This window comes from Eschrichtius robustus, chromosome 15 (assembly GCF_028021215.1).
Source record: "Eschrichtius robustus isolate mEscRob2 chromosome 15, mEscRob2.pri, whole genome shotgun sequence".
Taxonomy (NCBI): Eukaryota; Metazoa; Chordata; class Mammalia; order Artiodactyla; family Eschrichtiidae; genus Eschrichtius; species Eschrichtius robustus.
The window spans coordinates 15,169,421-15,196,018 of NC_090838.1; the positions used below are offsets into that span (position 1 = coordinate 15,169,421).

At 39.5% G+C, this 26,598-nt stretch overlaps 1 protein-coding gene across 1 annotated transcript; it reads right to left on the bottom strand.

Annotated features, from left to right (window-relative positions):
- Positions 1 to 461: 461 nt before the first annotated feature.
- On the bottom strand, positions 462 to 25,393 carry LAPTM4A (lysosomal protein transmembrane 4 alpha). The gene is made up of 7 exons (XM_068564696.1): positions 25,091 to 25,393; positions 15,587 to 15,707; positions 6,000 to 6,076; positions 5,770 to 5,892; positions 2,999 to 3,094; positions 2,380 to 2,478; positions 462 to 1,072 (listed from the first exon to the last, which is right to left on the bottom strand). The coding sequence occupies exons 1-7, from the start codon at positions 25,199 to 25,201 to the stop codon at positions 998 to 1,000; spliced, it is 702 nt and encodes a 233-aa protein (XP_068420797.1). The 5' UTR covers positions 25,202 to 25,393; the 3' UTR covers positions 462 to 997.
- Positions 25,394 to 26,598: the final 1,205 nt, after the last annotated feature.

A 26,598-nucleotide genomic window follows, 5' to 3' on the forward strand; every position in this document is an offset into this window, starting at 1 on the left:
TCAGAATCAAATATACTAAGTAACCTAGTTTTTCTCTAGCACTAGCAGAACGAAAAGAATTAACTTTTAAAGGCAAACAGTTTGGGTATATTTACTAGGATATTTAACTGTTATGTGACAACAGATTTCCCTCTGATGGAAAATGATCCCTTAACAATATTTTCCCCTTCCTTGGTGGAAATAATTGGGATTAATATATTATGACTGTTCTCCAGTTAAAAGTCTAAGGCCTGTGTCCTCTCCCAGAAGACAAACCTGCTTCGAATGAAGCAGTGATCAGAAGCTGTGATGGTCCACACATCCACCCCAGGGACAGGAACAGTGCCCAGCTGGGTCCACCGAGCTTGGCTATGGCTATTCTCAAAGTACTAGAAAACCCTGGCAGTCTGAGTTTATTGCAATAGAAAATGTTGGGTTTCACCTATCAAAAAAGGATAACAGATTTAAAAAAAAAAACAATAAATATTTAAGAGGTTTATTAAAGCATCTTATCACAAAGATGGAAACACATACAAAATTAGAAACATGCAGCCATCATCTTCCACAGTCAAGTTAAAATGTCATATATTTTTCCTGTTTTCAGAGCTGAAAACTTCAGATCTTATACCGAACTCGCTCACCCTGAATATTTAATTCATTCTTCCTGAAGTATCCAGGGCAGCAAATAACCAAAATGCAAACTATTATATAAAGAAAGTGCAGTTAAAAAAGAATATGTGTAGAGAATGCCCACTTCCCACCCACCCCCCAATCAAAGGCAAACAATGGCACTTTCCTCTTGCTTAACCTAGACTGTCTTCAAAAACTATTAAAATGTAATACACTTAATAACAACAAAATCTGACTTTTAATAGCTATCCAAAAAGCTTGTTAGTGTTTAAACAAAGGAAAATGTACTTTATATCCAACAAGTTTGAAGAGCCCTGTGTTGCAGCATTTTGTAAAATAAACAAGACAAAAAGCTGGTATAGGGTTTATTGACAAAGGCAGAATTTCTTCAGGCAGGTATGTAAGGAGGTGGTGGTTCCTTCTCGGGCATCTTCACTGCCATTTCATAGGTTGGCAAAACATACTGAAGAGAGACAAAAAATTATATTAGACTTAATTCTCCTTTAAAATTCTATCTGAATAATTCAGCTTTCAGAATTAATACCTTTAATAGGGGTATATAAACCTACGGAAGAGCTGAAGAAACGATTAGCTAAGTACACTTCACCCTTGAGTACGCCTGACCCTTGAGCAATGTGGGCATTAGGGGCGCCGACACTTTGCACAGCTGAAAATCCACATATAACTTACAGTTGGCCCTCCGTATCTGCAGTTCCACATCTGCAGATTCAACGCAGACTGTATAGTACTGTAGTATTTACTACTGAAAAACACCTACATACTAGTGGACCCTCGCAGTTCAAACCCATGTTGTCCGAGGGTCAACTATAGCTCCTGAGAGTAGAGATGACTAATAACCTGGAGCTTTTACACACAGGTGAGATGTCTGATCCAAGATCACTAGAGATGGATGATGGAAGGAGGGAGGGCAGACAAAATTTTGCTTCTGAACTGACCCTGAGGCCACCAGGACGCCTTGACAGGCGGTATGTGCCGCCACCTTCCCCTCGCTCCACTGTGACTGATAAAGCAGCAGTGCCAAGTACACCTCAGGAACTTAGGATCTTGGTGAAGGGTACCGCTGAACCATGCTAAAGGAATGCTCCATTATGAGGCTGTATTTCATCAGAATCTGTAGGCAAAGGATCAAGCACTTGTGTCCTCTGCTCTAAGGTAAAGGGCACATCTATGTAGAAGAGTGGCATTTTTAATCTAAGTGACTCCAATGTGACAGGCTGGCCCTACATGGGTTACATATACTCTACATGCTGGAAACCTGGGAAAACAGTACAGCAGCAACTAGACGGCCTGAGGGGTAGGCCTCCCAACAGACTCATGGAATCCACTGCATTCATCTCCCCACAGGAAAATCAGCTTCCCCTTTGGATCACATGGATGTTTTTGGAAAGCAACACAAGCTTCAGCTGATGGTACCCTATCCTTAGAAGTTCCAGAAGCCAAGAGCCTGGCATCGCTCACACTGCTGGTCCCTGTCTGATCTCCCCCTCAAAATGTAACACTTGGAGACCGATTACGAATCAAACCTATCGGCCAAACAGAATGAGATGAGCAGTGCAGGGTGCCTCTAGCCCATGTACCCAGGATTCCAAGTGGGAAAGGCTGAAACTTGTAGATACAAGCTATCCACAAGTTTAGGATTATCCCTAAACCACAGTTATGGCACTGAAGAGAAAGTCAAGATCCAGGTTCTTCTCTTTGGAATAACTGATAAAGGCTAGTGAAGATTTAATACTGTAAAGGATCATTCACCTGTGGAGGTGCTTCAAAGGCAGGGTACACAGCAATCTCTGGCATGTTTCTGTTGTTGATGTATTTATAACAGTTCCAAACACAGTTGATTAGATAAGCCTAAAAGAATACAAACAAAATTTACATATGCTCGAAACTCAACAGACCACCTGCTCTAAAATTAAGGTGACTTACAATGCTCTCCCCACATTTTCTCCACAGAGAAGGAAACTGGCATCCACTTGGACCTAGCACAGGCCAGGCGCTTTCCCTACCTGCCCTCACTTAAATGTCACAGGTTTTACTACCACTGCTTTACAGAGAAACCAGAGTTTGGGGTTCCAATTCAAGTGTGACAACCATTGTGCTGCAGAAGAAATTCTATTTTTGAACCTTGGGAATTTTAACAGGTTTTCAATCCAAATCATGAACCACATCCAAAAACACAATGATGTTCCTTAGGAAGAATCCTGGCATTTCCAACCACTGCCTGGAAACAAGAGGGAGGACATACCCTGGAAGCTGTCTCTACTACTACATCAGAATAAGGAGAACTGTAAGGAGACACAGCAACAAGAAGGTTTTAGACGGATCATGTCACAGTCCAAATGGCCCCCCAAATATTTAGTGAGCAACTCACCTTAAAAATGATGAACAAGGCAAAGAATACAAGAACAATGAACAGGAGGCAGCTGGAGTCCAAAGCCAGGAGGTCATCTTTATAGGGAAAATCAGGCTATAAAAAAAAAGGGGGGTGGGGGATGAATAGGCAGAGCAGAAAGGATTTTTAGAGAAGGGAAACTATTCTGTTATGATATCACAATTATGAGTACATGTCATTATACACTTGTCCAAATCCCCACAATGCACAACACCAAAAGTGACCTCTAATGTAAACCACGGGCTTTGAGTGATAATGATGTACCAGTGCAGGTGCATCAATTGGAACAAATATCCACTGTGGTTCAGAATATGGATTGTGAGGGAGGTTGGGTGGGCAGGAGGGGGTATATGGGAACGCTGTACTTTCTGTTCAATTTTGCTATGAACCTAAAACTGCTCTAAAAAATAAAGTTTATTAATTAAACATATACACACACACTTATAATTCAGCCTTGGCACCTGTACTTTGTGATAAACTAGAAAGCATCTTAAGAATACAAACAAACGGCACCCAAGTCAGAACTGATATTCTAATAAAAACTTATAAGCAGAATTTAACTCAAAGTGCTTTCTAAGCCTCATCATCATTAATGCATGCTACTGATCACTTAAAATATATGTTTGAATACCCAGAATACTCCTAAGAGTCTAAACTGAGCTCATTTTCTCTTTACTCTTCACTATTTTACATCTTCCTGGCCTTTGGGAACACACAGTCTCCTGTACATGACCCCAGATTTGTCCCTGGGTCACTAAGTCAGGAGATGCTGAGATTTACCTAAGTTTCATGGGCTATTCAGTCCTACATGGGGAAAATGATTTTTTAAAAGCCAAGTGTCAGGAATTCCCTGGTGGTCCAGTGGTTAGAACTCCGTGCTTCCACTGCGGTGGCCGGGGTTCCATCCCTGGTCGGGGAACTAAGATCCCACAAGCCTCAAGGCGTGGCCAAAAAAAAAAAAAAAGCCAATTGTCAGTCTCAACGCTCATCAGAAAGGGGCCAAAAGAAGGCACGTCCCTGGTTACGAAGCCAGGCAAGCTTATACTATTTACTGGACACATAAAATGTTCTGCTGAGAAAGATCAGCTGTATTTACTCAAATATTTCTTTAGCATTTACTGTGTGCAAGGCAATGAGCTAGGTTCAGGGAGAAGGGCATTACAAACTAATTTAGGATTTACAAGCTGGCCAACAGAGAAAGCATCTTCCAGTCTGGGACACCAAGTGAATAACAGAACAGAGAAACCACTGGGGTTCTGCCAAAGGAATAGTAAATTCCTTTTGATGTTCTTCTATAAAGTTCAATTAATCTTTTAAAACTTGTAACTGTTTTTAATGGAAACATCAACACAAAGGCCCAAATAATTTTACATTTTCATAAAAAAAGCACACAGAAATCCCAAGGACCAGAAGAAAATCGTATCCACACACCAACCCCAAACCCTAGCTAGGAAGTGTCTCCTTGGAACAAAACTGTTCTTCAAGCCTTCATCTATAAATAAAGAAAAGGACAAAAACTGAATGGGACCAGCTCCCGGGGGAATGCTATAAATTTTATTCAGAAGGCTTGCAAATTTTCAGCCAAGGACTACATGATCAGAGAGAACTATGCTCAGGAAGCTGCTGACCATGGCTGCCCAGGCCAGCAGGCCCTGCCCCGGGCCACCTCTCTCCAGCCCCATCACATGCTGCTCCCACCACGTCTGCTGGGCCACCGCGGTCACCTTTGAGTTCCCTGACTATGCCACGTTCCTTCCTGCATCAAGGTGTCTCTTTTACCTGGAACTTTCTTCTGTACTTTTCCTATCTGAAGTCCTACTCAGACTCTTGAGTGCAATTCAAAGCTCACTTCCCAGCCCAGGTGTGGTATCCGTGTGATACCCACTCACAAAGCAACCGACACTTTTACTTCACCGTCTTTATCACAATTTTAATTCAATAATCGTCAACTTCCCAATTCTTTCACTAGAAAGTAAGTTTTAACTGATGTAGCCCTAGGACTGAGCAGAGTGCCTTGCACATAGGAAGCCATCAACAAATGTTTTTTGAATGAATGAATAATAAATTTGTGGTATGCAAAATGGACTATCTGAAGTGGGTTTCGAGAAAATTCCCAAAAGACAGCATTTTTGAAATAAACTTCCATTTATCTGGATCCTACACCTCCATCCAGACCTTACTTCAGCCCACAGTGTTCCCTGCCCCTCCATCCCATGGCATTAACTTATGCTCATTTACTGCTGTCATGGGACAGCCCTAGCTTATTATCACAAATGAGATCTTCATGTCTTGACTCCCCAAATACATGGTTTGCTCCTTGAAGAGAAGGAAGTTATGTTTCTATTTATACCATTCACTAACAGTTTGCCTAGAATAGAGTGAAGGCTATAGAAGGCACTCAAATATTTGCTACAGATGCTTGCAAAGACAGAAAGCTACAACTCCAATGAGTGCCAAATACAGTCGAATTATTATATTTTTCATATACCCCAAACAAAAGCTGAACTACTCCTGAAGTTCTATGATATCCATCTTTAGGGACTTTTAATATTGGATTATCCACATGGTATGGCAAGAAGATATTCTATTTTCATCTTTTTGGTTTCAACACGGTCATTAAGAGTAGTAATGATAATTGCTTTAAAACATTTTAAAAAATAAACAGGGGAGGTTAAAATAAAAATAGTGCCCAAAAGCTGACTCTGAATTTCAATGAATGAAAAAGAAGTTTAATTAGCATACACACTTACTAACTGATCCAGATACTCTTTGATTCTTGGCAAGTAAGTGAGAGAACTGATAGCAACCAGGCAGCTGAGAACGAAGTCAAAAAGCCGGTAGCAGAAGAACGGAATCAGCCAACCCACTTGATACTGAAGGAAAGAAACAGCAACCACAACATCATGTCACGTATATGCAACGACTGGGTACCATTCAGTAAAACTCAGAACTCCAGAAGTTAAAATCATAGAATACTTACAGAAATTGCTCCGTATACCAGCATTGAACTGATGATAAACATAAGAACAGAGACGGCAAAAAGAACACAGGCATTATCTAAGAAAACAAAAGCAAGAATCTAATTAATCTACTTACATAACAAAAAGAATAAAACTCTTTATGACAAAATAATGTTATTAAGTAATGAAGTTTGAGAAACCCATGCCTTTTTCTTGTTTGTTAAATGGCCACAACTCACTGCCACTTATTTAGGATGGCACATGAAGCAGGTACTCTGCCAGCGACAGATCTCTGCCCAGAGTCTAACTTCTGAAGATATGAAATAGATAATTATAATTCAGTGTGGCAAGTGCTACAACAGAAGCAGAAACGATTAGTTTTGCCTGTAGAATCAGGGAAAAAATATGGAAGAAATGGTACAATTTGGGTCTTGTGAGATAAGCAGGGTTCGACTGGAGCAAAAGGCTGGTATTTGCTTAAGAGACAGATGTATTAAACATAGAGTTATACAGATGCCCCCAACTGCCTTAGATAAAATACACAGCCTGAAATTCAAGGTTCTCCCTTAATCCCCCACCCCCATTTCAACACCTAAAATTCCTGCTCCGCATCCCTTCAACCATGGCTTCTCTGCTACATCCGGGTCTATTTTCTTCTTTGTTCCTCAACCCTTCCTCAGATTGCTGCCTTTCTCTACATTAATCCATGTTCACTAAATTTTCTCACAAAGCACTCATGTCATCTCAAACAAAACAAAAACAAACCAAAAAAGCACCCCCACTCGACTTGATGAGTTTCTCAGCACACATCTAAAGCTGATTCTCTGACTCTGGCTAGTTAAGAACCTGAAAGGCACTAACAATGATGAATGATTAGACTAACTGCCGAATGTTCACACTACTGGATAAATGTTATGTATCATCTTGTCACTTGGCAATGCAAACAGCATCAATATCTGGCACTAAACCAAGTAAGAACAGCCCTCTTTAAATTTTCCTAGAGGATATAGGATAGCTAAATGTCAAGGACTTAAAGAACTTCCCTGCCGCAGCACGCAAAATGGCACTCAAAGGGAAGAATTCAAATATAAACAAACTTGAAAGCAAAATTTATCAGTCAAACAATCAGCTTTCAAAAATCTGTTACTGGAAGACTAGGAGTTGATTTTGACTTCTTAAAGTATTGGAACAATTCAAGTGAAGTTCAAGGTCTTCCGCTGGAGCAACAAATAGCAAAACAGAGGAGAGATGGGGTGGTGGGTGGGAAACATATTTCATGCCTGGAACAAGGGACACTCCAGTATGTGTGAATCAATAAGGCAAACAAAATATGAGAGGCCAGATGCCAGAGAAGAACCTCAGGTTCCCACCCACCACTACATTCAGCACACCTCCTTTGGGAGGCCCCAAGTGTTCACCCATCTCCAAAGTGAGTATAAATAAGGATAAATTCGTATTTGAAAAACAGCTTGCATATGCTGCAGAAGTATTTCCTATAAACTGAGTGTCACATCCTATTTGGCTGATTAAAAATAACTAATCACAAACCTCATTTAAAAAAATCAGAGGGATTAACCAAGATGGCGGAGTAGAAGGACGTGCTCTCACTCCCTCTTGCGAGAGCACCAGAATCACAACTGGCTGCTGGACAATCATTGACAGGAAGACCCTGGACTTCACCAAGGAGGATACCCCACGTCCAAGGACAGAGGAGAAGCCACAGTGAGACGGTAGGAGGGGCGCAATCAGAGTAAAATCAAATCCCATAACTGCTGGGTGGGTGGCTCACACACTGGCGAACACTTATACCACGGAAGTCCACCCACTGGAGTGAAGGTTCTGAGCCCCACGTCAGGCTTCCCAACCTGGGGGTCCGGCTACGGGAGGAGGAATTCCTAGAGCATCAGACTTTGAAGCCTAGTGGGAATTGATTGCAGGACTTTGACAGGACTGGGGGAAACAGAGACCCCACTCTTGGAGGGCACACACAAAGTAATGTGTGCATCGGGACCCAGGGGAAGGAGCAGTGACCCTGGGGGAGACTGAACCAGACCTACCTGCTGGTGTTGGGGGGTCTCCTGCAGAGGCGAGTGGTGGCTCTGTTTCACTGTGGGGATAAGGACACTGGCAGCAGAGGTTCTGGGAAGTTCTCCTTGGTGTGAGCCCTCCCAGAGTCTGCCAATAACCCCACCAAAGAGCACGGGTAGGCTCCAGTGTTGGGTTGCCTCAGGCAGAACAACCAACAGGGAGGGAACCCAGCCCCACCCATCAACAGTCAAGTGGATTAACGTTTTACTGAGCTCTGACTGCCACAGCAACAGTCAGCTCTACCCACCACCAGAGCCTCCCATCAAGCCTCTTAGATAGCCTCAACCACCAGAGGGCAGACAGCAGAAGCAAGAAAAACTACAATCCTGCAGCCTGTGGACCAAACACCACAGTTACAGAAAGATAGAGAAGATGAAAAGGCAGAGGGCTATGTACCAGATGAAGGAACAAGAAAAAACCCCAGAAAAACAACTAAATGAAGTGGAGATAGGCAACCTTCCAGAAAAAGAATTCAGAATAATGATAGTGAAGATGATCCAGGACCTCGGAATAAGAATGGAGGCAAAGATCGAGAAGAAGCAAGAAATGTTTAACAAATACCTAGACGAATTAAAGAACAAACAAACAGAGATGACCAATACAATAACTGAAATGAAAACTACACTAGAAGGAATCAATAGCAGAATAACTGAGGCAGAAGAACGGATAAGTGACCTGGAAGACAGAATGGTGGAATTCACTGCTGCGGAACAGACTAAAGAAAAAAGAATGAGAAGAAATGAAGACAGCCTAAGAGACCTCTGGGACAACATTAAACGCAACAACATTCGCATTATAGGGGTCCCAGAAGGAGAAGAGAGAGAGAAAGGACCAGAGAAAATATTTGAAGAGATTATAGTCGAAAACTTCCCTAACATGGGAAAGGAAATAGCCACCCAAGTCCAGGAAGCGCAGAGAGTCCCATACAGGATAAACCCAAGGAGAAACACGCCGAGACACATAGTAATCAAAGTGGCAAAAATTAAAGACAAAGAAAAATTATTGAAAGCAGCAAGGGAAAAACGACAAATAACATACAAGGGAACTCCCATAAGGTTAACAGCTGATTTCTCAGCAGAAACTCTGCAAGCCAGAAGGGAGTGGCATGATATACTTAAAGTGATGAAAGGGAAGAACCTACAACCAAGATTACTCTACCCGGCAAGGATCTCATTTAGATTTGATGGAGAAATCAAAAGCTTTACAGACAAGCAAAAGCTAAGAGAATTCAGCACCACCAAACCAGCTCTACAACAAATGCTAAAGGAACTTCTCTAAGTGGGAAACACAAGAGAAGAAAAGGACCTACAAAAACAAACCCAAAACAATTAAGAAAATGGTCATAGGAACATACATATCGATCATTACCTTAAACGTGAATGGATTAAATGCCCCAACCAAAAGACATAGACTGGCTGAATGGATACAAAAACAAGACCCATATATATGCTGTCTACAAGAGACCCACTTTAGACCTAGGGACACATACAGACTGAAAGTGAGGGGATGGAAAAAGATATTCCATGCAAATGGAAATCAAAAGAAAGCTGGAGTAGCTATACTCATATCAGATAAAATAGACTTTAAAATAAAGAATGTTACAAGAGACAAGGAAGGACACTACATAATGATCCAGGGATCAATCCAAGAAGAAGATATAACAATTATAAATATATATGCACCCAACATAGGAGCACCTCAATACATAAGGCAACTGCTAACAGCTATAAAAGAGGAAATCGACAGTAACACAATAATAGTGGGGGACTTTAACACTTCACTTACACCAATGGACAGATCATCCAAAATGAAAATAAATAAGGAAACAGAAGCTTTAAATGACACAATAGACCAGATAGATTTAATTGATATATATAGGACATTCCATCCAAAAACAGCAGATTACACGTTCTTCTCAAGTGCGCACGGAACATTCTCCAGGATAGATCACATCTTGGGTCACAAATCAAGCCTCAGTAAATTTAAGAAAATTGAAATCATATCAAGCATCTTTTCTGACCACAATGCTATGAGATTAGAAATGAATTACAGGGAAAAAAACGTAAAAAAGACAAACACATGGAGGCTAAACAATACGTTACTAAATAGCCAAGAGATCACTGAAGAAATCAAAGAGGAAATAAAAAAATACCTAGAGACAAATGACAATGAAAACACGACGACCCAAAACCTATGGGATGCAGCAAAAGCGGTTCTAAGAGGGAAGTTTATAGCTATACAAGCCTACCTAAAGAAACAAGAAAAATCTCAAGTAAACAATCTAACCTTACACCTAAAGAAACTAGAGAAAGAAGAACAAACAAAACCCAAAGTGAGCAGAAGGAAAGAAATCATAAAGATCAGAGCAGAAATAAATGAAATAGAAACAAAGAAAACAATAGCAAAGATCAATAAAACTAAAAGTTGGTTCTTTGAGAAGATAAACAAAATTGATAAGCCATTAGCCAGACTCATCAAGAAAAAGAGGGAGAGGACTCAAATCAATAAAATCAGAAATGAAAAAGGAGAAGTTACAACAGACACCGCAGAAATACAAAGCATCCTAAGAGACTACTACAAGCAACTTTATGCCAATAAAATGGACAACCTGGAAGAAATGGACAAATTCTTAGAAAGGTATAACCTTCCAAGACTGAATCAGGAAGAAATAGAAAATATGAACAGACCAATCACAAGTAATGAAATTGAAACTGTGATTAAAAATCTTCCAACAAACAAAAGTCCAGGACCAGATGGCTTCACAGGTGAATTCTATCAAACATTTAGAGAAGAGCTAACACCCATCCTTCTCAAACTCTTCCAAAAAATTGCAGAGGAAGGAACACTCCCAAACTCATTCTATGAGGCCACCATCACCCTGATACCAAAACCAGACAAAGACACTACAAAAAAAGAAAATTACAGACCAATATCACTGATGAATATAGATGCAAAAATCCTCAACAAAATACTAGCAAACAGAATCCAACAACACATTAAAAGGATCATACACCACGATCAAGTGGGATTTATCCCAGGGATGCAAGGATTCTTCAATATACGCAAATCAATCAATGTGATACACCATATTAACAAATTGAAGAATAAAAACCATATGATCATCTCAATAGATGCAGAAAAAGCTTTTGACAAAATTCAACACCCATTTCTGATAAAAAAACTCTCCAGAAAGTGGGCATAGAGGGAACCTACCTCAACATAATAAAGGCCATATATGACAAACCCACAGCAAACATCATTCTCAATGGTGAAAAACTGAAAGCATTTCCTCTAAGATCAGGAACGAGACAAGGATGTCCACTCTCACCACTATTATTCAACATAGTTCTGGAAGTCCTAGCCACGGCAATCAGAGAAGAAAAAGAAATAAAAGGAATACAAATTGGAAAAGAAGAAGTAAAACTGTCACTGTTTGCAGATGACATGATACTATACATAGAGAATCCTAAAACTGCCGCCAGAAAACTGCTAGAGCTAATTAATGAATATGGTAAAGTTGCAGGATACAAAATTAATGCACAGAAATCTCTTGCATTCCTATACACTAATGATGAAAAATCGAGAAATTATGGAAACACTCCCATTTACCATTGCAACAAAAAGAATAAAATACTTAGGAATAAACCTACCTAGGGAGACAAAAGACCTGTATGCAGAAAGCTATAAGACACTGATGAAAGAAATTAAAGATGATACCAACAGATGGAGAGATATACCATGTTCTTGGATTGGAAGAATCAACATTGTGAAAATGACTATACTACCCAAAGCAATCTACAGATTCAATGCAATCCCTATCAAATTACCAATGGCATTTTTTACGGAGCTAGAACAAATCATCTTAAAATTTGTATGGAGACACAAAAGACCCCGAATAGCCAAAGCAGTCTTGAGGCAAAAAAATGGAGCTGGAGGAATCAGACTCCCTGACTTCAGACTCTACTACAAAGCTACAGTAATCAAGACAATATGGTACTGGCACAAAAACAGAAACATAGATCAATGGAACAAGATAGAAAGCCCAGAGATTAACCCACGCACCTATGGTCAACTAATCTATGACAAAGGAGGCAAAGATATACAATGGAGAAAAGACAGTCTCTCCAATAAGTGGTGCTGGGAAAACTGGACAGCTACATGTAAAAGAATGAAATTAGAATACTCCCTAACACCATACACAAAAATAAACTCAAAATGGATTAGAGACCTAAATATAAGACTGGACACTATAAAACTCTTAGAGGAAAACATAGGAAGAACACTCTTTGACATAAATCACAGCAAGATCTTTTTTGATCCACCTCCTAGAGTAATGGAAATAAAAACAAAAATAAACAAGTGGGACCTAATGAAACTTCAAAGCTTTTGCACAGCAAAGGAAACCATAAACAAGACGAAAAGACAACCCTCAGAATGGGAGAAAATATTTGCAAACGAATCAACGGACAAAGGATTAATCTCCAAAATATATAAACAGCTCATTCAGCTCAATATCAAAGAAACAAACACCCCAATCCAAAAATGGGCAGAAGACCTAAATAGACATTTCTCCAAAGAAGACATCCAGACGGCCATGAAGCACATGAAAAGATGCTCAACATCACTAATTATTAGAGAAATGCAAATCAAAACTACAATGAGGTATCACCTCACACTGGTTAGAATGGGCATCATCAGAAAATCTACAAACAACAAAAGCTGGAGAGGGTGTGGAGAAAAGGGAACCCTCTTGCACTGTTGGTGGGAATGTAAATTGATACAGCCACTATGGAGAACAATACGGAGGTTCCTTAAAAAACTAAAAATAGAATTACCATATGACCCAGCAATCCCACTACTGGGCATATACCCTGAGAAAACCGTAATTCAAAAAGACACATGCACCCGAATGTTCACTGCAGCACTATTTACAATAGCCAGGTCATGGAAGCAACCTAAATGCCCATCAGCAGACGAATGGATAAAGAAGATGTGGTACATATATACAGTGGAATATTACTCAGCCATAAAAAAGGAACGAAACTGAGTCATTTGTTGAGACGTGGATGGATCTAGAGACAGTCATACAGAGTGAAGTAAGTCAGAAAGAGAAAAACAAATATCGTATATTAATGCATGTATGTGGAACCTAGAAAAATGGTACAGATGAGGCAGTTTGCAGGGCAGAAGTTGAGACACAGATGTAGAGAATGGACATATGGACACCAAGGGGGGAAAACTGCGGTGAGGTGGGGATGGTGGTGTGATGAATTGGGCGATTGGGATTGACATGTATACACTGATGTGTATAAAATTGATGCCTAATAAGAACCTGCAGTATAAAAAAACAAACAAAACAACTAATACTAAACTTTTATTGGGTTATTTGTATGGAAATATGTTAATATAAATGTTTCAGACGTTACATGAAATTTCTAAAAATCTTATATTTGTATTTGTATGGAAATATGTATGGAAATATGTTAATATAAATGTTTCAGACATTACATGAAATTTCTAAAAATCTTATATTTGTATTTGTATGGAAATATGTATGGAAATATGTTAATATAAATGTTTCAGACATTACATGAAATTTCTAAAAATCTTATATGTTCTGGTATAATGTTATATGTAATAATCCTAGTTATTACTTTAAAATGTATATCTCAGAAATAACTAATTTTCTTGTCAACTGCATTATTATGAACTTTCATCAAATCTTTAACCGTGGTCATTTTTAAGTCTTTTGTCATTTACAGACAGTTCTGGGTGTACTCTGATGATTTTGCAAATATGTTCCTATAAAAGGGTTTCATCTTCAAAAAATTCATGGAAAAGACTCTGACAAGTACAGGTTTCTGGTAACTGACTGTACTGCTGAACTGAATGAATAAGCATTTTCAGAACTCTAATGAAAAACTGATGAACTCATAAAAGTGCTAATAAAAAAATCAGTTTTCAGGCCAATGATTAGAAATTAACTTACCTTTGCAATACTGGGTCTGTGGGAAAGTAAAATTTTACCTTCCACAGAAACACCAACTACTGTATGACCAAGAACTATGTATTTTTTTTTAATATTCGCTCAATAACAGGGCTTCAGTAGAATATAATCAACAAAAATATGACAATAAATAGACCTGATTTTCTCTATAGCAGCGACAACACTCACGCAACATGCAGTGACCCTGTGACTTCTTCCCTGCAGCTCTAACAAAAGAGTCAGTTGTACAGACCTACGAGAATGTCAGTAACCGTAAGTCTTTTTCTACACCTCAATTTTAAGAGAAACACACATGACAAGGGAAAACGCTGACATTAGCAGGTTCAGTAAAATTTTACAGCCTAAAGTAAAATTTTATAAATGCCAAAAAATCGTCACTGGAAGCTAAAGTTTTATTTATTGTTCTATTCTGGCTTCTAAATAAAAACAGATTACTCAGAAGAAAAAAAATCAAATGCCAGAAAGCATGTTTCTGTACGTTCTTGGTATTTCTGCTATCAATTTGACAACAAAATTAAAGGATTATACTGTATTTGGAAATACAACCAGGAAACTCATTTAAAAAAAAAAAAAACACTTTAAAAACACAGTATGAACAATTGTTAGTGTTATCACACTACAATGTATAACAGATGGCCAGAAAACTCTACTTGGCTCCTAAAATAGGTTAGCCCTGAGGACAATGAATCATTTGAATTAATGACAAATTTTTTTTTTTAAAAAACTTCATTAATGGATCAGAGAAGATCACAATGTACAGAAGTACAGAACTTTATGATAAAAGCTAATCTAAAAAGATCCTACAATATAAATACAACACACATGTGGACTGGGAACATTTTTCTGAAATGAAATTTTTCTGAAGAAGAAACTGTTCACACTAAAAAGTCTGAAGCATAATTTTCTGTTCAATATTAAATGTTTAACATAATTTTAATATAAAACTAAACCTGTATTTTAGAGAAAGATAAATAATGAAAAATACTGCTATCGGAATAAATAGGTTTAAAAAGGTAATTTCCATGAACATTCATTCCATGAATGTTCTAGGAATACTCTATTTTTAACGCCAATGTCAAATCTCCACCTAAACAATAAAAATATATTAAGAATTGAGACCCTGGGCAAAAGATACCACCAAATATTCAAATAATTCACATTTTATATTTTACTGTAAGATTTTTGCTCCATGAGCAAATCCATCCTCTACTACAACTTGTCAGCTGACCCTCAAAGGCTCAGTCTTTTTTGTAATTCCTTCTCCCCTCCTCTCTCTACAGTACCCCAATGTATACAATACACATTTCTCAAAAATCTTCCAGCAGTCTATTACATTTTCTGGCTACAAATGCTCAATTATAATTCTCAATTATAATGCTCAATTATAATTTTTGAAAAACCTACAAAAACATTTTGTGCCTCGGCAAGTATAACAAACATAATTTAATCAATCCTCCTCTAAGTAACTGTATGTGTGTAATTAGCAGGAGATATTTTCAACTAAAAACATACCAGCCATTCTCTCGGACGAATAGTAATTGCCAATGACTTCATACTGAATGTTGACAGCTGGCATTGAGTTCGGATGTGTTACTTCCACAGTCAGCAAAATTGCCATCAACAGGTTGACCACCTGTGAAAGATAACAGTTTATCAATTATACTACTAACCAGGGAGTGAGCAGTCCTCAGCACAATCTTTAGATGTCTTCCCCTATTTAACATTGTTTTCCCTGAAGTAACAGAGACACAAAAAGGGGACTACCTGTGAGACAAAATACACAATACCGTTTTAAGAATACTTTAAAGTAAATATTTCATAAAGTGAAAATACAAACTTAATCATTTCAGAGAAAAGATGTTTGACTGATCCTGTGTCAATATAACAGAATAAGAAGGCACAATAATGAAAAATGAGAGATCATCACAAATTGTTCATTTGAATCACATATTTATTAATATCCCAGTCTCAGAATTTCCAGACTTGAAGAAGCTAATCCATCAGATAAATATAATTTCCATGGGCTAAGTATGTAATGATCCATCAGATAAGCCTAAGGCCCCTCCACAGTTATCTCCTGTCCAGCGATAGGGAACTATAAACTCTTGAGCTACACTCAAATGCTTAAAAAGATTTTGACTGTGCCACTTAACTTTCACCTATTGGTCTTAATTCTACAGTTTGAGATAATTTGCTACCCCTTCTGAATAAGTGCTCCTCTGACACCTAAGGGCAGCCAACATATGCCTCCAAATATTGTCTTTTCTAGAATAAACACTCAAGTACTTAAACCAGTTTTCTAACCAGCATATTTTCCAGCTAGCTCACTAGTTCCTCTTTGCTCCCCTCCATACACACGTTCCAGTTTGTTCAACATACTATTAAAATGAGAGAAGATCAGCCTGATCACAACACATCGGGATCTCAGTTCCCACATCCTAGGCTAACAAATTTCAGTTAACGCAGCCTGAAAGGGCACTGGCTGCATAAATCTTTTGAATGTCACATGAGTGACTCCCTAAAACTCCCAGTTCTTTTTCACATTTGATCCTGCTAAGCTACCACCTATATCTACCTGTAGAGTTGGATTCAGAGGCCCAAGCGTACGCCCTTATATATATTTGCAATCAAATTTCATCTTATTAACATTCTTGCCTATCAAGATTTTCTCCATCTAGATTCTGACACCCTGCGGATAGACTTACTCTCTCTCAGCTTCCTGCATTTGAAAATATGATCATCGTGTAATGAGAATCTCCATCTAAGTCATAAGCAAAAGAACAGGGCTGATGACAAAGCCGCCAGACAGAGGCTGTTCTCTTCCCCTTAGCCAGCAACCTTTGAATAAAAGTCTTTAGTCCAGAGAAACATCTTGAGACTTTGTCAAACATCTTGCTGAAATCCCATCACTGGTATCTGGTGAATTTTCTTAGTCTACCAGGGTGTAACTCCAATTCAAAAAGGAAATTCTCTAGGTCTCTAGTTGTTAGTGAACTGCACAGTTATCCCAGGAGGCACCACTTCCTTTAAGTGATCAAAACAACCCTAATGATTTGAGGATTGGAGTAGGCGTCCCTATCTAAAGTTCACAGAATCTGTCTTCCTTCCCTTTGTGAACATTTGATACTTTCAAGGGATATCGGAGCTTTACCAACAGTGTTTTAAACAATCTCTATTATGTAGCTCTCTCCTGTCCACCCTGAATGATAACACAGCTTATCAGCTGAAGGCATTTCACATTCTATAAGACATGCAGCCCAAGTTTTATCTTTAAATAAGATAAACAATGTCACAATACCTAATTCAGAATCAACTGATATTTCTGACTATATACTATAAGTAAATTCACATATATTACTTCACTTATTCCTCACAACAATCTTGTGAAGTATTACTTACGCCCATTTGCAGATGGGTAAACTAAGGTTCAGCAAAGTGAAATAACTTGTGTTAAGTTCACTGAGCTGAAGAGCTAGGATACAAATCTGGTTCTTTTTAAGGCATCCTTCTGCTTACCACTATAGGATTACTTATAACCATTCCTAAGCAACCCTTGTTTTGAGATCTTTCCAAAATAAACCATTATTTAAGGCTATAAAATGTTTATACTTTACCCTCTAAATAAATAGGTTCAGTAACATGCCTTTTTCCTTGCACTGCTCAAAAGCAAGGTATTTTATCCTTCAATGCTTGAAAGGTCTTACAAGGGACAGTCATATTTGCAAGGTGACTCCCCAGTTGAAGGCTGATTTTTTTTTTTATTGCCCATTTTTATTGCAATGGGTTTTGGACAGTATATGTGGTGTATGAGTATGAGTTAATACAATCACGTGAATTAATTATTGAACAATCAGATATATCTACTAAAACACTGTATATTCTGTGTATGCAAATGAGTTCAAAATCAATTCACCAAACTCTTCTTTGCTAAGCACAATACGGTCATAGTTTAAAAGCTCTGCACTGTACAGAAAAACACTTTCATGTCAAGAAAAACGTGCAAACTCAAATTACTACGTGAAGGAAATGACACAACAAAAATATTTAGGAGTTTAATTTTCCCTTCTTAAATATTTGTATCACATGTAGGGTTTATAAAAATCTCTTTTCTTCGCTTCCATGGGTAAGTCACAGACTCACCCATTATTATCTTCTAATATTAGTGACACTTCAAATTTCTTTTCACTGTGAGTCATACCCCCGAATATTAAACAAAATAAATATAAGTCTAATCAAAAGGACCAAGAAATGGTAAAATAAATTCAGCACTATTTCATTAAACGCTCAATTTTTCAAATCTTCACTGAATTAATTATATTTCAATAGCACCCCAACTTAACATTTTAAAGTACTAATCTGGAAAACCCATCCTTGTGATCTTAAAAGATACATCACTGAGCACCTGTCCTGTGCTCATATGTAGGCCCTATCCTATTTACTTTTGATTACAGTTGATATTTCTACTAAGTTCCATGTAGCGTTTTTTAAAACACACATAAAACTTTATAGTTTTGTAATATAAAATTTCTATGAAGAGAGCAACTATATACAAACAATTCCAGAATATTTATTCCTGATTCATTTTTCCCTTTTACTGCATTCACGAAAGAAAATTAGTAAAAATGTAATTAAAATAATGATCAACTTCTAAACCTAGTAATATGGAGAGGTATAGAATGCAGCAAATATGTCAACAGCATGGGCAATGGACACACCAATGTAGGAGCGGTATTATATTTAGTGAGATAAACAATGTGGTTTGTGTTATAAACCTAGCGCACACTTTATATAAGTAAACAAACAGCAAGGAAGACCAGATGTGTCAGATTTCACTTGTTTCAAAGGAATAGTATCAGATCCTTGCCTGGGGAGAGTAATTCCTCTTTGCTTCTCATTTCAAGGCCACACCCATCCCAGAAGACCCTTGAGGACCGGTTTTGTTTCTGTTTTATTTTTTAATCATTATTCTTTAGTTTTCCCACAGCCTATTTTGCCACAACCCAATATCTGCTAAGACTATAATTAGAACAGTGTTTTAGGGCAACCTGATAAGGGTCTCAGGCAAGTCAGAGAGCCGTCATCAGATAGAGACCAAAATGGACTATCTTTAAAAATGTTGTTAAATGTATATATAATTAAATGTATGTATACGGTTGTTGTTTACCATTACGTGCAGTTACAAATGAGTTATTCCTACTATTTTTGGAGGAGATAATTCATTTAATAAATGTCTAATAAGTACTGCAAATGCTCTAATAAGTTACTATTAAATACACAGTTTATAGAGAAAGGTATATCATCTTCCTCCCTCAAGGAGAACATCTTGTTGTAGGGGGTAACAATTTTTAAAAAGATAATCATACTAATGTGTAATTAGTACTATTTAATAAGTACATACAAGAGGTATGCAGTAACTTTTCCAGGTACACAGTGAGGAAACCAGATCCCTCTGGCTGGGAGTCGAGGAAGCTTCATCAAGAAAACAACTGAGGGCTTCCCTGGTGGCACAGTGGTTGAGAATCTCACTGCCAATGCAGGGGACACGGGTTCAAGCCCTGGTCTGGGAAGATCCCACATGCCGCGGAGCAACTAGGCCCGTGAGCCACAATTACTGAGCCTGCGCGTCTGGAGCCTGTGCTCCGCAACAAGAGAGGCCACGACAGGGAGAGGCCCGCGCACCGCGATGAAGAGTGGCCTCCACTTGCCGCAACTATAGAAAGCCCTCGCACAGAAATGAAGACCCAACACAGCCATAAATAAAGAAAAAAAAAAAAAAAAAAAGAACCAGCCATTTATTAAAAAAAAAAAAAAGAAAACAACTGAACTATTAAAAAACTAACTGCATAGAGGAAAACGTAGGAAGAACACTCTTTGACATAAATCACAGCAAGATCTTTTCTGACCCACCTCCTAGAGTAATGGAAATAAAAACAAACAAATGGGACCTAATGAAACTTAAAAGGTTTTGCAGAGCAAAGGAAACTAAAAACAAGACGAAAAGACAACCCTCAGAATGGGAGAAAATATTTGCAAACGAATCAACAAAGGATTAATCTCCAAAATATATAAACAGCTCATGCAGCTAAATATCAAAAGAAACAAACAACCCAATCCAAAAATGAGCAGAAGACCTAAACAGACATTTCTCCAAAGAAGACACACAGATGGCCAAGAGACACATGAAAAGATGCTCAACATCACTAATTATTAGAGAAATGCAATCAAAACTACAATGAGGTATCACCTCACACTGGTTAGAATGGGCATCATCAGAAAATCTACAAACAACAAAAGCTGGAGAGGGTGTGGAGAAAAGGGAACCCTCTTGCACTGTTGGTGGGAATGTAAATTGATACAGCCACTATGGAGAACAGTATGGAGGTTCTTTAAAAAACTAAAAATATAATTACCATATGACCCAGCAATCCCACTACTGGGCATATACCCTGAGAAAACCATAATTCAAAAAGACACATGCACCCCAATGTTCACTGCAGCACTATTTACAATAGCCAGGTCATGGAAGCAACCTAAATGCCCATCGACAGACAAATGGATAAAGAAGATGTGGTACATATACACAATAGAATATTACTCAGCCATAAAAAGGACTGAAATTGGGTCATTTGTGGAGACAGGGATGGACCTAGAGACTGTCATACAGAGTGAAGTAAGTCAGAAAGAGAAAAACAAGTATCATATATTAACGCATATATGTGGAATCTAGAAAAATGGCACAGATGAACCGGTCTACAAGGCAGAAATGGAGACACAGGTGTAGAAAACAAATATATGGACACCAAGGGGAGAAAGTGGGGGGCTGGGGGTGGGATGAATCGGGAGATTGGGATTGACATGTATACACTAATAATGTATAAAATAGATTAACTAATAAGAACCTGCTGTATAGCACAGGGAACTCCACTGTACAGTAGAAACTAACACAACATTGTAAAACAACTATACCCCAATAAAAAAAATAATAAATAACTGGAATTGGCAAAATGGTTGTTAATGGTTGAAGCTGTATGATAAGTAAATGAAAGGTTTTTATACTATTTCATTATTTTTGTGTATTTGAGATTTTTCTCAATAAGGTTTTTAAAAAGTGACTTGGGGGAGAGCATTTTGGAGAGCAGGAATAGCATATTCAAAGGCACTGAGGCAAAAAAAAAAAAAAAAAGGTATTTGAGGAAAGATACTAACTTTCAAATATACACAAGCTATACATATTTAAAGGTGTCCGGGGTGAGGACTGGAAAGGAACACAGCTTGAGGGAGCCTGTCTTCACTTCTACCCCAGCTACCTAACTTTTAGACTGTTTATGGTGAAGACAGTCATGAAAAATTAGCCATATATTAAATCTTTCCAAGACCTAAAATTATAACAAATGCCCAAAATGTCTTCTTGTAGTACACCATTAACCATGAAAGAGGACACCCCTGCAGCAGACTTTTAAGCTCATTTTCAATCGTTCAATAAGCATCTGAACTTATACCACATAAGAAACTGTTGTTTAAAATCACGTGGCTTCAAATTTTTCAATAAATGATAGAAAAAACAACTTATCAACGTCAGAGTTTAAACTGGAGCTCATTCTGAAATTTCATATTACTTAAACCAGGTATTAAGCCAGGCATGCTTCTTTCAACTGGCTCTGGCTTCTCTGTGTCCTACTGCACTATTTAATACCATACAATTAATCCTTTACTCTACAGTGTGCAATCGCCTAACATGAGACCAGTAGAGGCATTTCTAGAAGGCAATGACACTGTATCAGATACAAAGTCGTTGCTACAGTGTCTGCACCCAGCAGGAGGGAGGACTGCACCCCTAGGTTCCAAACAGCACAGGGCAATCTAAAGAGAATCATATTCTCCCACCTGGAACAGAGGAGGAAGAGTATCCTGACAAGGTACTTGCAGAGGGAAGTGACATTCCAGTTCACCCACTCCCATATTATTTCTCTTAGTAAAGAAGCTTCTGGCAAAAAAATGCACTGTTCAGACAACTCCTCTTTGCTTGTGTCTTGGTGATCTTGTTTTCTGAATGTTACATGTCTCCCCAGCTAGACAGATATTGTGTCTTTATAGTGCCAGGATCCTGAAGCCACACTTTTTTTTTTTAAAATAAATAAATTTATTTATTTATTTATTTATTTATTTATTTATTTATTTATTTATTTATTTATTTATTTATTTATTTATTTAATTTAATTTATTTATTTATTTATTTATGGCTGTGTTGGGTCTTCGTTTCTCTGCAAGGGCTTTCTCCAGTTGCGGCGAGCGGGGGCCACTCTTCATCGCGGTGCGCGGGCCTCTCACTGTCGCGGCCTATCCCGTTGCGGAGCACAGGCTCCAGACGCGCAGGCTCAGCAGTTGTGGCTCACGGGCCCAGCCGCTCCACGACATGTGGGATCCTCCCGGAAAGGGGCACGAACCCGTGTCCCCTGCACTGGCAGGCGGACTCCTAACCACTGCGCCGCCAGGGAAGCCCCCACACTTTTTAAAGTCACCAATACAATTACAATACTGTAATCCACAAAACCAATGGCCTTTTCCAGTTCTTAACGTAATTTGAATCTGATATTACTGATCACCTTCTCCTTCCCCCTTGACACTGTACCATTAAGTTTCACTTTTGTATCTTTGCTCCAAAGTTCTTTGCAATACCATCAGTATCTTAATGGCAGATGCCATGGCCAAGACAAGAAACACTTGAGAGCCTCTGTGTGGCAGCTAATAGGAACACAAAAGACGAATAACACGTCTCTGTGATTTATTCTTTTTTTATGTGCACCACAGCCATCTACATTGTAGATAATCAATATATCTCTTAAAACAGATTAACTGATGTAAGCACCTTATAATATTCTACTAACCAGAGAAATCCATGCAAAGAAAGAACAGCTACGGCATCTTTTTATAAAACTAAAGCACGCAAAAAGGATGCTATGCAAAATGTTTTCACATCAAGTCCTTCCAGTGGGAAACAGATTTACAACTCCCTGTTCCCTATTTTGGGAGAATAAATGCCCTTACTAAAGTTCTTCTCTCTGCATTTTGAGTTTCATGGTTTATAACTCCTACTTTTCCTTGCTATTCCCTTAATTTTTATGAGCTGAGCCCATAGCATCAAAAAAAAATCTGCCTTGGAAAGAAATACAGCCAATTACATTCAGATGGCTGAAACAGAGATGGTGTTTATTTTCTTCTTGAGGAGTTAGAAATCCTTTGTTCTGTGAATGGAGGGAAGGATATGAGAAGAAACAGGAAGAGTAAGTTTGCAGGTTGAGTCCCAGGCTGCTGAGCTCTTTCTCAATTAAGTAGGAGGGAAGGTCATCTTCTAGGAATGAAGGAAGCAGGGTTGACTAAGAGGCCTGAGGACCCTGAAGATTTGAATTATTCAGTTAGGGAAGGCAGAGCTAAGGACAAACAAAGAAATTGAAGACCCAGACCCTTAGCAAAATGAAGAAATAAAAAGTTAGAAATACAATGCTGCTGTTGTCCTGAACTGATCAACGTCCAGTTTTACAAATCAGTTAAAATACAAAGGGGGGGTGGTCTTCGTGGGGAAATGTGATATAATTATAGCAATAAGATGATGTTTCTGAATATAAAAACAATGGAAATATTAAAATAAGCTTAGAAACAACCCAATAAGCCTACACATTCAAGTTTTGTTGTTTTTAATGTACATTAATGAAGCAAGACTGTAAGTAACAACATGGCAATTAGGAATAAAGTGGAGTTCCAGTAGTCCTCTGGGGGTGGGGCATGAAACTGTATCTGCCTAACTGAAGATGATTCTCATCTGGTGTTTGCCAAATGGTGATGATTTCGATCAAACCTCTGGGGTGGGAAGAAATGAGAACAGAGAAAGGCAAAAAGATACATCTGTGATAAAGCTTTTCCTTTTTCGCAGTTCACAGACGTTATCAGAAACTGCAGTATCACTAATGCCACAACCTCCCAAACCAAAAACAAAAATTAAAAAAATCACAAAGTCATTAGCGAACATAACCAAGTCGACAATATGAGAACTTTGTCAAAACTTCTGTAAAGTCATCATAACCTAAAACTACTTAAACAGAAGCACATATTTACAAGTCACAAGTTAGATTCAATGTATATGGATACTGGAGATGGTGGTAAGAAATCACAAAGGTATTACTAGTGAACCACCAATCAATAATACTGTAAACTTGGTTATGACATAGAATTACATAGATCTTGGCCCCCAGGGAATGCTAGCATATGTGACCAAAATGGAGTAAGCCCTCAAAAAAGGTCTCAAAAAGCGGAATAGGTCTGTTATGAAAAGCGTCTCATGAGCACGGGATGGGGGAGTGAGGGGATCTACTGCATTAGGAAAAGGCAAATCGAGTGTATGTAAATCCTGGCAAATGGTATTACCTCCAAGCGTACTTCCAGACTCACAACAGAGGCCTTTCTGCCTACATCACAAACACACTGTAACAAGGTCCAGGAACCACAGACAACTGCGTTAAAAATGGATACGGCGCCTTCCCTTCAAGCAAGAAGTAATGTTAAAACTAGGCTGCATCTATCAAGGTGCATTCCTATTTGTTTCGCTGGGAAAAAAAAAAAAAAATCCAGAAAGCACTGGGGGAAGGGAGAGTTCTTTCAGATCACGGAAGCACACAAAACGATGCCGAAACCTGGTCATTTCCAGAACTCCCCAAACCAAAACCTAGCACCCTCATCCCGCCGCCCACCCCCCACGCCCCCCTGCAGCCCCTCTGCTTTTCCCAGTCCCGCTTTCCTCCTCTTACTCTCTCCCAAAAACCATCTCCCTATTCCCACCCACCACCACTCCGATTCCGGGACACAAGTCTGCCCCCTCAAAGTTAGAAGCCCCTAAAAAGAAGGTCCCCCACGCCTTCCCGCCCCACCCCTTCCCAGTGGATCCTCCCTTTCGGACCACCCCCCCTTCCCGCTCCTGGCGCATTCCCCCCAGCGCCCCTACCCTCCCGCCTCGCCAGCCCTTACCATGTACCAGGTCCCCAGGATGATTGTCCCGGTGCGGACATGGCAACAGCCGCAGCACCGGGTGCTGTAGAACCGGTCGCTGCGGCTCCGCTTGAAAGTCATGGACACCATTGGGAATCTGGCGGGCCTCGTTCTTGGCCGGGGCCCTGACAAACGCCTTCCGCCCAGCGGTTGAACCCAGATAACTCCGTCACTGTCCAAAATCAAACGACGCGTTTTCTAGCCCGCCCCCGGCCCGGGCCCCAGCCAGACCCTTCACACCTGCGCACTGAAGGCCCAGCGCTGCTCTCGCGCGAGCTCGGTTTACCCTTTTCCTTCACCTTCCCTGCACACAGGCCAATGGAAGAGCGGAAAGCTAGGTGGACCCGGCCCTTGATTGGAAAAACTTGGAGATTGACAAGATCTCACGCCCAATCAGAACTGCAACTCGCCTTAGCGCTAATGGATCCCTGCCTCTTACTTGAGGGCGAGGGGTGGCTCGAAGGCCTAGGGTAGTTCGGGTTGAGGGGAGCCGGGTGGTCAGCATCCCCAAGATGAGAGCGGCAAAAAGAGAGGCATTTAGTGGGGAAAAAAAAGAGGGTCGAGATGGAGTAGATGGCAGAAACCGGGAACGAAGGACTTTCCTGAGTGACATCTGCCACGTACTGCTTCGGAGGCGACACGGGACCACGACTGCTCACGTGAGTTTTGCGCATAGCTCAATTATGGGGCCGGCTAGGGGCGGTGCCTGAGGGAAAGGGGGCGGGGCTAACCCCTGCTCTGGGGCCTTCCAGGCTAAGGGAATCGGGGATTTACTGGAGGGGGAAAGGGTTAGCTTTCCACTCTCACTCACTCTGACCCCTCTTTGGTGGGAGCAAAGAAGTACCTACCATCCAGCCCTGCCAAAGGCAAGTGTGAAGCAAAAGAAAGGGTTGACGAAAATGGAAGCAAAAGGGTTGACGAAAATGAAAGCGAAGTAAAGCGGAAGAACTGCTTAGCTGTCGAGTGTTTACAGGTAGAGTGATTTTTATAGGGAAAAATTGTGAAACACGATGCAATGTACTAAAAGATTCCCGGGTGTTTTCAGTGAAAAACCAGCCATAGTCTGGCTCACCTTTCAGGGTATTCTGAATCTATAGGAGCTCTCCATCTTTCTTTGTGGAGCTAGGTGTGGACAAAGAATGTAACCTGCTATTTCAATAAACTAAGGCTGTGTGGCGGTGGAGCCAATCAGCCTCTGTAGCCACCACAAGTGGTGCATCCTGAGGGGATTCAGGATGGAGAGAAATAGGTTACTGGCGCTAGATGGTTATGGTGCATATCAAAGGAATAATTTTAATAAGCCCAGACTCTTGCGTCTTCCCATACATGGAAAAACACTAAATTCACTGACCTGAGATATCTAGTTTTCTTTAATTAACAGTAATCATTTGATGTTCTGACTGCCTGGAATTTTTTTTGCAAAAACTCCTGTATCTCCTGGCTCCTCTGTTACCTGTTTGGAACAGGCCTTCAGAGCTATCTGAGAG

Bases quoted from the DNA above. Each gene is read 5' to 3' on its own strand.
- LAPTM4A (XM_068564696.1), bottom strand. From the start codon at position 25,201: ATGGTGTCCATGACTTTCAAGCGGAGCCGCAGCGACCGGTTCTACAGC. The intron at 2,479-2,998 runs GTGAGTTGCTCA...GTATTCTTTTAG, and splicing joins CCTTGTTCATCATTTTTAAG to GCTTATCTAATCAACTGTGT. The intron at 1,073-2,379 runs GTGAATGATCCT...GTCTCTCTTCAG, and splicing joins CCTTTGAAGCACCTCCACAG to TATGTTTTGCCAACCTATGA.